The sequence below is a fragment of the Drosophila subpulchrella genome, chromosome 3R (genome assembly GCF_014743375.2).
Source record: "Drosophila subpulchrella strain 33 F10 #4 breed RU33 chromosome 3R, RU_Dsub_v1.1 Primary Assembly, whole genome shotgun sequence".
Taxonomy (NCBI): domain Eukaryota; kingdom Metazoa; phylum Arthropoda; class Insecta; order Diptera; family Drosophilidae; genus Drosophila; species Drosophila subpulchrella.
Window position 1 is genome coordinate 8,474,811 of NC_050609.1, and position 12,523 is coordinate 8,487,333.

The window sequence follows — 12,523 nt, forward strand, 5'->3', positions numbered from 1 at the left end:
TAAAGGGGGGTGGGAATTCAAATTAAAATGACCACAAAAAGCAATGTTTATTTGACAAAAAAAAAAAATATTAGCTTGTTTGTTTTTATTTTTTTACATAAATGGTCAACAGAATACACAAATTATTTGTGGGTTTCTGTACGTACTTTCAATCCTGAAACATTTTAATATGAAAAAAAAACCCCACAAGATATTTTTCAGTGCACTGAAACACTTTCTCGGCTCCTTTCTCCTACGGAGACAGCATCTTAAGAGGAGGCGTAAATCTGCATCAAATTAAATATGCGCGCGTGTGTTCCAAGGAGAAAAAGGGGGAAAATGTGGAAAACTGGGGGCCTGAGTTTGTTTTAGCGCTTGTGCATGCAGTTAATGTGCTTATTTTAAAATTTAAATTGGCTTGCGCAGTGCGCACTTGAGTAAGAACTCCACAAAAGAGTGCGTGGGGGGATGGGGATATAAGGCATGTGTGTGCGCACTCCTACAGGACTCGCTTTAATAGAAAGTTTGCACTGCTCTTTCTTTTTCTTGGGGTTTTGCATAAAGCTCATGGTGTAATTAACAGTCACTTGCAGTGCCAGAAGTGGGGAGCGATATCTAGAGCATGTGTGGTTGTGCCAGCTATAAGATAAACAACTTAATTATTTTCTCAGGGTGAAAGAGCTGCACTTTCTCTGCGGTTTCAAAAGGCAGAACAGTTAAAGGAACTCTCGTCAAGTATGTACACTTGCTGTTGATGAAAGCTGCAAGGCTTCAGTGAAGTAATTGAATACCTTGCAGTTTGCCTGGAGATTTATAACAAGCTCAATCAAACTAATCAGGAGAAGAAGGAAGTTTGTTGGCCGCAGAGCTTAAATAATGTCATGTTTATTTCGAGCTTTCTTCAAGTCTATTGTCAGGTTCTCGCACTTGTCGACACTTGGAAAATGATATGCCCACACAATAGAATTAAATAGCTAATTTATTTTCAGCTCAACTGAAGCAACTTAATTGAAAGTGAGCCATGATATCAACAGGCCGAAAAAGCAGGTTCAAGGTCACCTTCAAATTAACAATGAAACTGACCTAGCCAACAAACAAAAACCTGAGCTGTTTTGAGAGCAATTGACAGAGTGAACTACATATAAAAAAAAATTTAAGAGACATAAACTATTAAGGAAATTTCATTTAAAAACACTATAATTATTCAGAATAGCTTGAATAGAAAGTTCAGTTCAAAAAGTTAAATGAACATTTTATTATTTGTCTTTCTAAAAAACATTTCGCTATCACTGCAGTGGAAAGGCAATTAGCTCGGTCTCCTGGAAACCTCAACTCTATTTTGTGTTAATCAAAAGTTTCAGTGTTCTCTCACTTTTATCCCCAGAACTCACCTCACCTCACCTTTTAACAGCAAACTCCAAAAGTTATACTGCCAGTTGTGCCGGAGAGCGTTTTGTCATTCATTACAAATTTTCACACATGGCCCAATTAAATTATTTAGCCCCGCACAGACACGCTCACCCCGAATAGTTTTAATTAAATAATAGATACAAGCTACCTTAGCTACCAACTCTAGTTGTGGGCGTGGCACCATTCTGCCAGCTGCTATTGCTGCTTTTTTCCTCATTTGATAGTCAACTTTTGGCAGTTGGAAAAGTTTTCGAGGATAAAACGACTCCCGAGACAAAAGCCTATGGCCGAGTTACGGTGAATGTGTGTCAACTGTACCAAAAATGTTCGGCACACGCAGACAAACTAGTGATTTTACCTTCCCCTCTCTCTATTGTACACCTATCTGTACCACTTTCTTTGGGAGCTTGTAAGACATTTAAAATTAATGTGCTATGATGGCGTTTGAGAGCTTACAAGACATGTCGAAGACAACTCGAGGACATGCAGCCGTTAACATAATCGCTCGAGCTTAGAGCACACGTATGCCAGCCCACTACATGGCGCTATTCAACACTGTTCGAAGTAGTTGAAAGTTGACAGTATCAGCACCGAGTATAAATCATTAAAAGGCTGTAGATTTTCTGGGAACATTTTGAAGTTGTTCAACTTTAAAGAACAGAGATAGCCAGTATTTCAGGTTGTATCATATGGGTCAGTGTTGAACAATCAAGTAAAAAGCAAGACATATGTAACCTTTGCATAAATACACTCAATCATTAGATCACTCATACATAGCTTGAAGTGCTGTAAAGATAAGAGGTTTGTGAACAACTTAGTTTCATTAAAGAGATTTTCTTGGTAAAAGTTGAACAAAGACCTGAAATGGGAACAAGTAGTATTGCTCAATCATTTGTTTGCTAAACACTTAAGGTGCTGTATATCACAAAGGTCTTAATGCTTATCTATCTGGCCATAAGATATCGCAGGCACATGTCAGACAATAATCAAGCAATGCAGTAGCCATACATGTAATGGACTTCTAACAACTCATGTGCCTTAGAGATATAAAAAGATGGTAATACTATTCATAAATTTCAAAGGGTACATTCGTTTGATTTAATTTATACACAAACACTTATCAACAAGCACGCCGTTGTTTATACCCAATATTATCAAGGTTAAGCAATACATTTTAAATTAATTACAAAAATGGATTTTTGTTGCATTTTTTCAAATAAGTCAAGACGTATAACCCTATAAAATATGTAAAAAAATGTATGTCCTAGCCATGTAAATGCAATGCAGCCCTGGACATTCATTCGTATAATTCTTTTTATCGTGATCACACACTCGTTAGATAGCAATTGATTGATTACCGTCTTATGTCAGATAATTACTTGATGACCAATGGTAATATGTTCACGGCTTCAGTTCTTGATCTGCGGTCGAGTCACAAGCAACCCATTCGCCATTATGTCAGCTAGGACACATGCTCTAGGCCTCCTTTGCCTTTTGGTTTTCCTTCAAGGAAGTTTCACTACTCAGGCCCAAGGTGGTGATTATATCCAGCTTTGTAGCGAAGCCAACAGCATCGCTGTGGATCTTAGTTTGGTAAAAAAATCTTTAAGTTTAAAGTTTAAAGTTTTTTTAAAAATAACCTGAAACTTTTTTACTAGTTCTCGGGCATTTGGTGGGAGGTGGCTCGTCAGCCAGCTGCAACTGATTTTTGCACTGAGGTGAATATAACTGTGGTTCCGAATCAAGAACAGGATAATGTCTTGATTGATACCACCTACGCCGTATCGCCCGATTACCCATGGGTGAATCAAACCATGAATGCCACCATCACCGTGGAGAACAATACAGAAACTCTAGATGGTTTTAACTTCACCTACTGGAATCCCCCTAGCTACACCCCCTATGCAGTGTATAAGGTCCTTTACACTGACTACACCGATGTGGCCCTCATTTGTGGCTACACAAATCAGACCGATAACTCCACTTCATTCGGAATTATCCTCACTAGGGAGCGTACCCTCACCACCGATGCTTTAAATAAACTAGAGAGCATGGCGTTTGGTCTATCCTCAAACTTTTTGAATGGCACCATGTCAACGATAACCCAGGGAGAAACGTAAGTGGATATTTAAATAGTGTCACTCTGATAAAAATACGTGATAATGTTATACAAAAGTAACAAATCATTCATTTAAATTAATTGATTTATTTTATAATCGTTTCCAATTTATCTTATAGTTTTTTTCCTTCCAGTTGCTATGCACCATCTGCAGCCAACCCTTCTGCCATTATCTCCATGATGTTGATTGCCATGGCCTTCGTTCTTGCCATTTTGGCTGACCGTCAAATAAATTAGTTTGCATCGAAAAAGGAAGATAACGATGTAATCTTATCTGAGATTTCAATTTGTTGTATAAAATTTTAAATTTAAAGATCAAATCAATAAAAACGCATTCATATTTATTATCATTTACCATTTAGTGAGTGCTTTAGCTTAGCTAAAATCACTATTCCAAGTCTGTCGAACTTTTCCTATCCATGAAATGATTTATTTTCTTTCATTTCTTTTCCAGGAACCACAAACATATTAAAAATGTTTCTTTATCGCATTCCGACCTTCTATAGACTCTTGTTCTGTTTTTTTGCATTCTTGTTTTTGCTTTCATTAGTGACTCACTGTCTGACGGCGATAAAGAAATTTAATCCAGAAACGAAGACGTTTCCTTTCTCTATATGTATATTTTAGTTATTGGAGTGATAGATCACTAAATGTTAAGATAAAACTCGGCGTGGAAGACTTCACTTAATTTAATACTTGTTTCTGGTATCTATGAAAAATGATAAGACAAGCTACCTAGTTTATAGCACTGTGTGTGTAAGAAATGAGTAATGGGAAATAGTACACCAGCTTTCAGACCGGAAAGAAGTTCAATAAAACAAAAAAAGTGTATAATATCTAAAAACCATAGAATTCCCCAGTCAAAATAATTTGAAGGGTGTGTAATCGAAACGAAACAATAAACATAATTATTATGTTAGAAATTTTATAGCATGATATATATAGCTTATAAAGATTACATTACTTATTAAAAAAATACTGTGAAAGACAAAACCAAAATAAATTCTAAAGACGTAAGTTCCGTATCTATGAAGCACAGAAATTACTGGTGTTAATATGAATAAATAAATGGTGTGTAATCAAAATGAAACAGCAAATATAATTACATTATTCTCAATATGCAACGCTTATTAGATATTTATATACTATATAGGTAAACCTTCCCACAAACGTACTGTAAACATTCAAAACAGTAGCCTATCTTTGCTGAAATCAAAACTTTTGTTTGTAGCACGATTAATTTTGGCCATAAAGACCAATTAAATGACGACTGAGTTTTAGTTCTAGGGTTGCTAGCGATAACAGGGTTTAGTGCTTCGATTCTATTTCTGGCCAGGAGAATCACCGTCCCGGAAAACCATGCCAAAGAGCTTTGCAGGTAAGACAACTTATTGAGCAATGTGCAGGGGAGTTTTTCAAAAGGAGCCGAAAGAAGACCGGGAAGCAATAACAATTCTAGGTGATTGCTAGAGTTCGGGGGGATTAGTCATTCCACGGGGCGATAACAGACGTCAGATGTACGTAAATCGGTGACAGAGCCAGGCGCCTCCACAAGTGCAGGCATCGATAATGGCTGCGAAAATACGGGAAAAAGATATCAGCCTATAAAAGCCAGTTGAGGATGGGAAGCCAGTTCAGTTGTACGACGCACTCGCAGCGAACCGATCGCAGAACCGGAACCCAAAAGCGGAAAAATTTTAAATAACCCCATAAAAACCGATAAAAGTTACAAAACCTCCAGTGACATCATGTGCAAAACTGTGATTATCTGCCTGGCCATCGTGGCCTGCTTTTCGATGGTGTTGGCCCAAAATCCACAAACCTGTGCCAATGCACCCAGCCTTAGCTTCAACAACACGGATGTGAGTGATGGAAATATCATAACTATTATTATTAGGGAAAGTGGAAAAAGAAATCACTTTGCATTTCGGCAAAACAAAACTGGAAAATAATTTCCACGATAAAAGGATAGGTCATATTGAATAGTGCAATGTCTTTTTAAAGGACGACAGACAGTCTGTCTATCTATAATACACAAATTGTTCCATTCCAATAAAAAGTTTGAAACATACTTAAAAATATTAAACCATTATGAAATGTAATATTTTACTAAAGAGCAATGTAAAAGCAGAACATTTAGGATTTTTTTTGAATAGGTAAACCAAAGATAAGCTGCATCATAAAATTTTTTTGTAATTTTTCAGTTCGCTGGCAAGTGGATCGAGTTGGCCCGCAATCCCGCCTCGGATGTGTCCTGCATTACTCTTGACGTGGGATTTTGGAACAACACCAATCTGCTGGTGAATGTCAGTCATTCGAGCAGCAACGTCTCCACTCTGGTGGACGTCTATGAAACTGCAAACATCACCTTGGTGGAAAACAGCTTGTCTGGTTACAATGTGTCCTTGGTGAATGGCCAGAAGAATGAGACGGTCTTCGTCAAGCTGCTGAGTTATGTGAACTCCACCTACCTGGTTGGATGCAGCTATACGAATGCCAGTAACGTATCGACCAGCGCTGGATTTATTCTGGGCAGATCTACCTACACAGTCGAGGGCATCAACATTGCCAACAATGACGCCTCTGTGAACTTCACCAACTTCCAGAACAACACCTACGGCAATGTCACGCAGTTGGAGTAAGTTTTGAAATTCTTAAAAAATAAAAACATTTTTAACTATTTATTTAAATCTATCCAAATCTTTCAGTTGTCGTGCCAGCTCTGCCGGACAGACTGTGCCCCTGACCCTGATTTCTGGCTTCCTGGCCTTTGCCCTGCTGCTGATCAAGGCCTAGAGAATAAGCTGTAGCTTACTGCTTGAGGACTAGCCACCACCACAATCCACCATAGAAATGAAAAATAACCAAACACCAAACCAAAATACTTGCCTTAGTTATTGCGTCATTCTCTTTATTTAGTTTTTAGTTGTCTTTGAACGAGCCAAGGCAAAACGATGTCAATAAAAGTAAACCGAAATGGGTGAGGTCCCGTGAAAAAGAAAGAAAAGGCCCACTGAAAAGAACAAAACTCGATAAAGGTGTAGAGACAAAATCAGGTGTCTCAATTCTCTGGTGCAATCAGTGCTTTAATTTGCTGGCAACTTGTTCGACGGCATGCGTGATAAGATAAACGTAGGCGATAACAAGATATATGACTGTGCCACCAAAAAATATCCAGTGGTATTTTTGTACTTTTTTTTTCCTTGCTAATATCTTAACAAGCGACTCATAAATCAATCAATGGCCGCGTGTTCACGGCCAAAAATGTTCGATACGTTTTGCCACTGATTAATTGATTGACAAATCACTTCACTTCACCGTTTGCAGTGGGCTAATTACTTTGGTTTAAGGGCAGTTGTCTTATCGCTTATTGGTAGGATTTCAATGGGTTTATCTATTCCATTTTATGGCCTAATGAGGTACGTTAGGCGATAAAGGTAAATCGGCTCCGATTGGTTAATAATACCTATAAAAAAAGGGTGATTACTACTATTAAATAATAGATAAATATTGGTTCTTTTGAGTACAAACTTATGTCTGATAACGTCAACTATGTCAATGTCTCACGCAAAAATATCAGAAGACCAACTGACAATAATATTGACTCTGCGTATGACTTTGCCTGTGAAAATTAAACCAAACTTTTCCACGCAAAATTCAATCAGACTGGAATAATTATCTTGAAATAAGTATAAACAAACCAGAAGACAGCGCATTTTGAATTGATAAGATGATATTACTCGTACTTACCAAAACAACAATTTATTATAAATAAATATGTTTCCCATGTTTAGATAAGAACGTCTGTCCCTTGCAGGCTTACACAAATAATATATTACACAACTTTATTATCAAGCAATATATCTTCAATGGGCTTTGATATCAGAAACGTTGATGTCTTATTGTATAAGATCCTACGGTTTGAAAGTATGACTATATACTTTTGTGCACTCAACGTATTTTATCAAACAAAATATCTTCAATGGGCTTTGATATCAAAATTGTTGATATTCTATGGAAATACGATTCTATATTTCTTGGCACAAATAAAGACATCTTTTCGAGGGTCACTCAATCTATTCATATTCAAACAATTTCCTCTCGAACCTAGAACTTAGTCAAACTACAATGAAAGAAAAACACCAAAATCCAGCAGACACTTAATTGTCAACAAAAAAGGAGAGAAAAGCCAGTTGGAGAAGACAACTCAGTTAACGCACATACTCGATTCTGTGATTTGTTTGCCACCCCGCTGCCGAAAAGAAAACACTTAAAGTCCTGGCCAAGTCTCAAATCAGATACAAAATCCCCGGGAGCTCCTGCCGCTTACACACTTATCGAGCTTCTGGCTGGCTGTTGCTGATTTCTTGTTTATTTATTCAGCTTCAACCCAATCAGCCCACCCACACACATCCCGATCCTGATGCAAACAAACCCACACGAATGTAAACACAAGGCCACTAAATCACTGAACACTCTCAGCCCTGGCATTTACACCACCACCCAACCACCACCCACTGGACCACCCAAGAACCACCCATCCGAAGGACTTCCTGCTGCCGATCCTGCTCCTGCGACTTCTTTTGTTGCTGCGCTTGACCCGCGGCTTCTGTCCCGTCCTTTGGCCCCTTCTCCTCCAGGGTTTGTTTATGTTTATTTGTTGGCACAATTTGGTTACATTGTTTGCTTACAATCTACTCATTGTTTGCAGGGTTCGTTGTTGTTCTTGAAATCAAGTTTACATCGATTAAGTAGCGGTAAAATCTGTTGCCAAGAACAACACAAAGAAGGCTTAACAAAAAAGGGTCAAGGAATCTAGAAGTTTGTATGAAAGATTAACAACATTTTTTTATAAATTATAAATTTTAATAAGTTAACTTTCAACTTGTTTTATTAACCATTATTAGAATATGCTCCCACAATCATTTAGCATCGATTTCCCAATGTCATGTTAAAGTTTAGCTTATCTGTCAGATAACTTTCATTAACTTTAATTGGTGGGAAAGACAAATCGGCTCTTTGCGATTTAGCTTCTACGAGAAAACAAAAATATCTAGAATCTCAATTCAACTTCACTTACCCTGCATAACTGCCAAGTTATTTCCATATTTAACAGACACTGCCTGAAATATCTCTGACATTCTTGCACCAAGCCCAGCGAAGGTATTCATGACATTCTCCGGCAAGCAACCAGACAATAATTATACACTCTCAAGTAGCTAATCACCCAAGAAGCCGTACTCAACTCGGCTCAGAGCCAAACCCAGGCCAAAGTCAACCGCAACAAAGTCCGGGGCCAGAGCTCCTGGTCAAATGGCAGACAAACAAAGGACGCCTCCAATCAATGCTAATAGCAATCGTCCTGCAATATCCTCAAAGTGCTTAGGAAACCGAAAGCCAAGAACCACACACACACACAGATTCGGTGAGTGTGGGGAAAGTAGAGTATGGGTGACTTGTGGAGTGAGAGGAGCTGGAGCAGACAAAACTATTAATTAATTTCCCAGTCACTGCAGGCCATCGACTTTGGGATCCACCGCATGCCGTTGACATTTCAGTCAATTCAGTCTTCGCAACAGATTCCAATCTTTGCCAAGGTGCGGCTGGCTAACGAATTTGCCAAATGGCGTAGGACGAGTTTTTACGTGAAGTTCTGGAAGGGAAAGGGAAAATTTGCTCAGACATTCACTCAACTTGTTCTAGTGTAATTGTTGAGGGGGCTAAGGATTTTGCTGTTATCATATAAATTGAAATCTTAGCCAAGTTTGGCACTCAAGTCTCAAGTATTTCACAGTGGCAATCGTCACTCAAGTGTCGCTGCTCCTAAGCTACTCAGGTACACTGGGAAAAATATTGTAAGCAGCTCAAAAATATATATATAGAATAATATATTTACTCAGAGTAAGTCAACTATAAGAATTTGAATCATCTTTATTTTATAAGCATTTTTAAAACCGAATGGAAAAAATATTCATTCTGCGTCATTTATTTAATACAACACCTACTATGTTTGCAATTGAATCATTTCTTTCACTGCCTCATCTACAAAACCTTAATTTATGCTGATCTCTGGCCTTTCGCCTAAGCGTTTTCACATTTGCATAGGTTTCCCAAAACTTGGCAACAAAAACATGATTTGATTTGCACCAGGCAGCTGATAATACTTCTCCATATGCGAATATACATATATGTATGTATGTTTATGCGGTGCCACAGGTGGGGGTAATTGAATGGAGGTCCTCAGTCATTTACATTCAATTAACAGTTGTAGGCCAGAGCGAATTGCCATCTATGAGATACTTGTATGTCTGGGCATTAATACTCGACCATCCATAAATATTCATGGACAACAGCAGAGGCATAGCATAAAAAGGGGTTCAAGAAAATAAGTGATGCCAATTGAGAATGTAGGCTATCTACCTTTGTTATTTCCCGTGTGCTTTAAACAAAAATAGTCTAATTTTAAATGATTGCCTTAAAGCCGTAAACAAAGAAATTACCAACGTCTGATAAGCTTGTAGTCATAATAAATCTGGAATGATAAGAAACTTACCCCAAAATAATTATAAATATTTGTCAATAGTCAATACATCAATATTGATTCATTAAAAACCACCCATTAGTCATAATTACTTATCGTGATAACGTTATAAAATTCCTAATATACTTGTCCCTTTGCAACGCCGCCCCTGGGTAATTTACATTTGGGCCTAATTTATGCCACATGAACTTGGGCCTTTGTGTAATGGAACTGTGTTTTGTCTTTAGTTGACTTTGGGCTAATGCATAAGATAATTACTGTTCCAGAGAAAGTGTCTTACGGATTACATATTCATCAGGCTATGATGACTACTGATGAAGCTCAAGATATGAGCAAGGGGAATTAAAGATGAGCCAATGTTATTTATAATTATGAAATTAATATTTCATATTATGAGTTATATATCTAGTTGTATCTTCGAGTTTCGCCCACAGAAATAAGTTTGTAATTTGATGACTTTGTTAAAAATATTATTCTTTAGCAATTTAATTATATTGAACATTAAGTGGTTAATTTTTTAAAATACTCCACTCATGAGTAACCCACCTTAGCTGAACCTGTGGCACACATTAACCCTCTCCTAAATCCTGCTATCACATTCCGCTTTCTTAAACGGCGAACGTGTGAATCCCCTTTTGACAGCTCGTCACATCTGCAATTAAAGCAATTAATTAAGTTGGTTTACCCCATCCCACCAAGCCACAAAACTCGAACTGTAAAAGAAAACGATATCCTGACGAACGTTCTATGAGAGCTTTCACCTTCAACCCATCCCAGAGACATTATTTTAAATGCCAATTACAGTTGGAGCAGGAGCAATGGGTATGGGATGTAGGATATAGGAAATAGGATATAGAAAGAGTGGGTGCTGGCGCAAATTGCTGCAAATCCATGGCGGATGGCCACCATTCTCCAACATTTTCCTACCATTCACTCGCTTTGTGAGTGGGCTGGTGTGTTGGCACAGGCATTATTCGTAACGAGCGACATGATCATAAAAATAAACGCAAAATATAACACAAAACGCAAACACAATAATGGCCTGGGAGTGCCTTAGTTTTTATTTTTACACCTGTTTACAAACAAAGCAACAAAGCAAACGCAAAGGCGAGCGGAGGACGAGCAAATTTGACTGTGCCAGCACGCACACAATTAAATTTCCGGTACAACACCTACATGGGAATCCCCCGAAAAACCCTCCAAAACCCTCGAAGCCCCCTTAAAATACACTTTGATTTCCGTGCCACAACTTTCTGTGTGTTTGTGTGTGAGTTAGCGTGTGTGCAGCGTGTTTGAGCCATTAAAATTACGCCTAACGGAGTTGCAAACGCACCCAAACTCAAACAGAAAAATACACAGAAAAAAATCTGGAGAAAAATATAATCATCATTTTTAGAAAACAAAGTATGTTAAAAAAATTATTTTTCTTTCATAACCACATACAGGGGTGGTCAAAAGTATTTTCACAAAACAAAAGTTAAATATACTCATAATTTGAACTTACTTCTTGTTAACTTTGGCATCAATGGAAAGGTAATTTAAATGCCGTTTGAATGATGCAATACTTTTCTTAACCTATTCAGTACTTATTGAAAATGACGAATTTGTATTTTCAAAAAAATTCAAATTATTTCCTGAACCATACATTTACATCCATACATTTTGAAAAAAGTGAATGTTTTTTGATTTGATAAGCAATACTTTGAAATTTTTATTTTATTAGCACATTTTAAAAGCTCTATATCTAACCCAATTACGATTATTATTTATTTAAGGAAAATCCAATTAAACTCCGGAATTACCCTTTTTCTCAGTGCACAAATAGGAGCCGTAAAAATGTGAGAGGCTCACGCGGCGTATGAGTATTTTTCTGACTCACTCTAACTGCTCCAACACGTTTCATTTGAAATCCATGGCACGTTTGCTCCAACAACACCACCAGCCACCCGGAGACACGGAGCAATTTTCAATATTCCCGACACCCGGTGGGCGGTGGAAAATAGGAGATGGGCGTGGCAGGTGGTGGATATAATGCGGCGACGACAATGCCTGAGTTGCTGTCAAAATTGGCAAAAATCGACGAGGCCTCGTCGCGCTAACTAAAAATCAAAGGCGTCTTGGCCCACTTCGATTCCTCGGAGGGCAGCTACGTGTGTGGGCCATAATATTTATGCTGCTGCACAAACAGCCAAACAGACACACTCGCACACACCCCTGCAAGCTTAGGAGGCCACACGTTGCGTATACGTAATATTTGCTCGGGATTATTACAGGCTGGCACTTGAGACGCGTACACGTCGCACCCTCAATAAAAATTTATATATGTTTATGTATGTGCCTGCACTTAATAATAAAATTTCGTTTAATTTCGAGTTTTGAATTTCATTTTTATTATTCCTTTTGCTTTTTTAGCATTTGGCCCCGCCTATTTATTTTCCCCGCCAGGTGTTCGCCGTAATGTGATAAAAGTTTAA

At 38.0% G+C, this 12,523-nt stretch overlaps 2 protein-coding genes across 2 annotated transcripts; both read left to right on the forward strand.

Annotated features, from left to right (window-relative positions):
- Positions 1–2,816: 2,816 nt before the first annotated feature.
- LOC119560555 lies at positions 2,817–3,852 on the forward strand. Its single transcript, XM_037874070.1, has 3 exons — positions 2,817–2,982; positions 3,048–3,505; positions 3,643–3,852. Exons 1-3 carry the CDS (start codon positions 2,845–2,847, stop codon positions 3,743–3,745), a joined length of 699 nt encoding a protein of 232 aa, XP_037729998.1. The 5' UTR covers positions 2,817–2,844; the 3' UTR covers positions 3,746–3,852.
- Positions 3,853–5,156: 1,304 nt separating this feature from the next.
- LOC119556122 lies at positions 5,157–6,510 on the forward strand. Its single transcript, XM_037868012.1, has 3 exons — positions 5,157–5,370; positions 5,713–6,146; positions 6,217–6,510. Exons 1-3 carry the CDS (start codon positions 5,257–5,259, stop codon positions 6,302–6,304), a joined length of 636 nt encoding a protein of 211 aa, XP_037723940.1. The 5' UTR covers positions 5,157–5,256; the 3' UTR covers positions 6,305–6,510.
- Positions 6,511–12,523: the final 6,013 nt, after the last annotated feature.

What these genes read in the sequence shown, in the direction of transcription:
- LOC119556122 (XM_037868012.1), top strand. Translation starts at nt 5,257, where the DNA reads ATGTGCAAAACTGTGATTATCTGCCTGGCCATCGTGGCCTGCTTTTCG. An exon ending in TTAGCTTCAACAACACGGAT is followed by an intron (nt 5,371 to 5,712) that starts GTGAGTGATGGA and finishes GTAATTTTTCAG; the next exon opens with TTCGCTGGCAAGTGGATCGA. An exon ending in GGCAATGTCACGCAGTTGGA is followed by an intron (nt 6,147 to 6,216) that starts GTAAGTTTTGAA and finishes CAAATCTTTCAG; the next exon opens with TTGTCGTGCCAGCTCTGCCG.
- LOC119560555 (XM_037874070.1), top strand. Translation starts at nt 2,845, where the DNA reads ATGTCAGCTAGGACACATGCTCTAGGCCTCCTTTGCCTTTTGGTTTTC. An exon ending in TCGCTGTGGATCTTAGTTTG is followed by an intron (nt 2,983 to 3,047) that starts GTAAAAAAATCT and finishes CTTTTTTACTAG; the next exon opens with TTCTCGGGCATTTGGTGGGA. An exon ending in ACGATAACCCAGGGAGAAAC is followed by an intron (nt 3,506 to 3,642) that starts GTAAGTGGATAT and finishes TTTTCCTTCCAG; the next exon opens with TTGCTATGCACCATCTGCAG.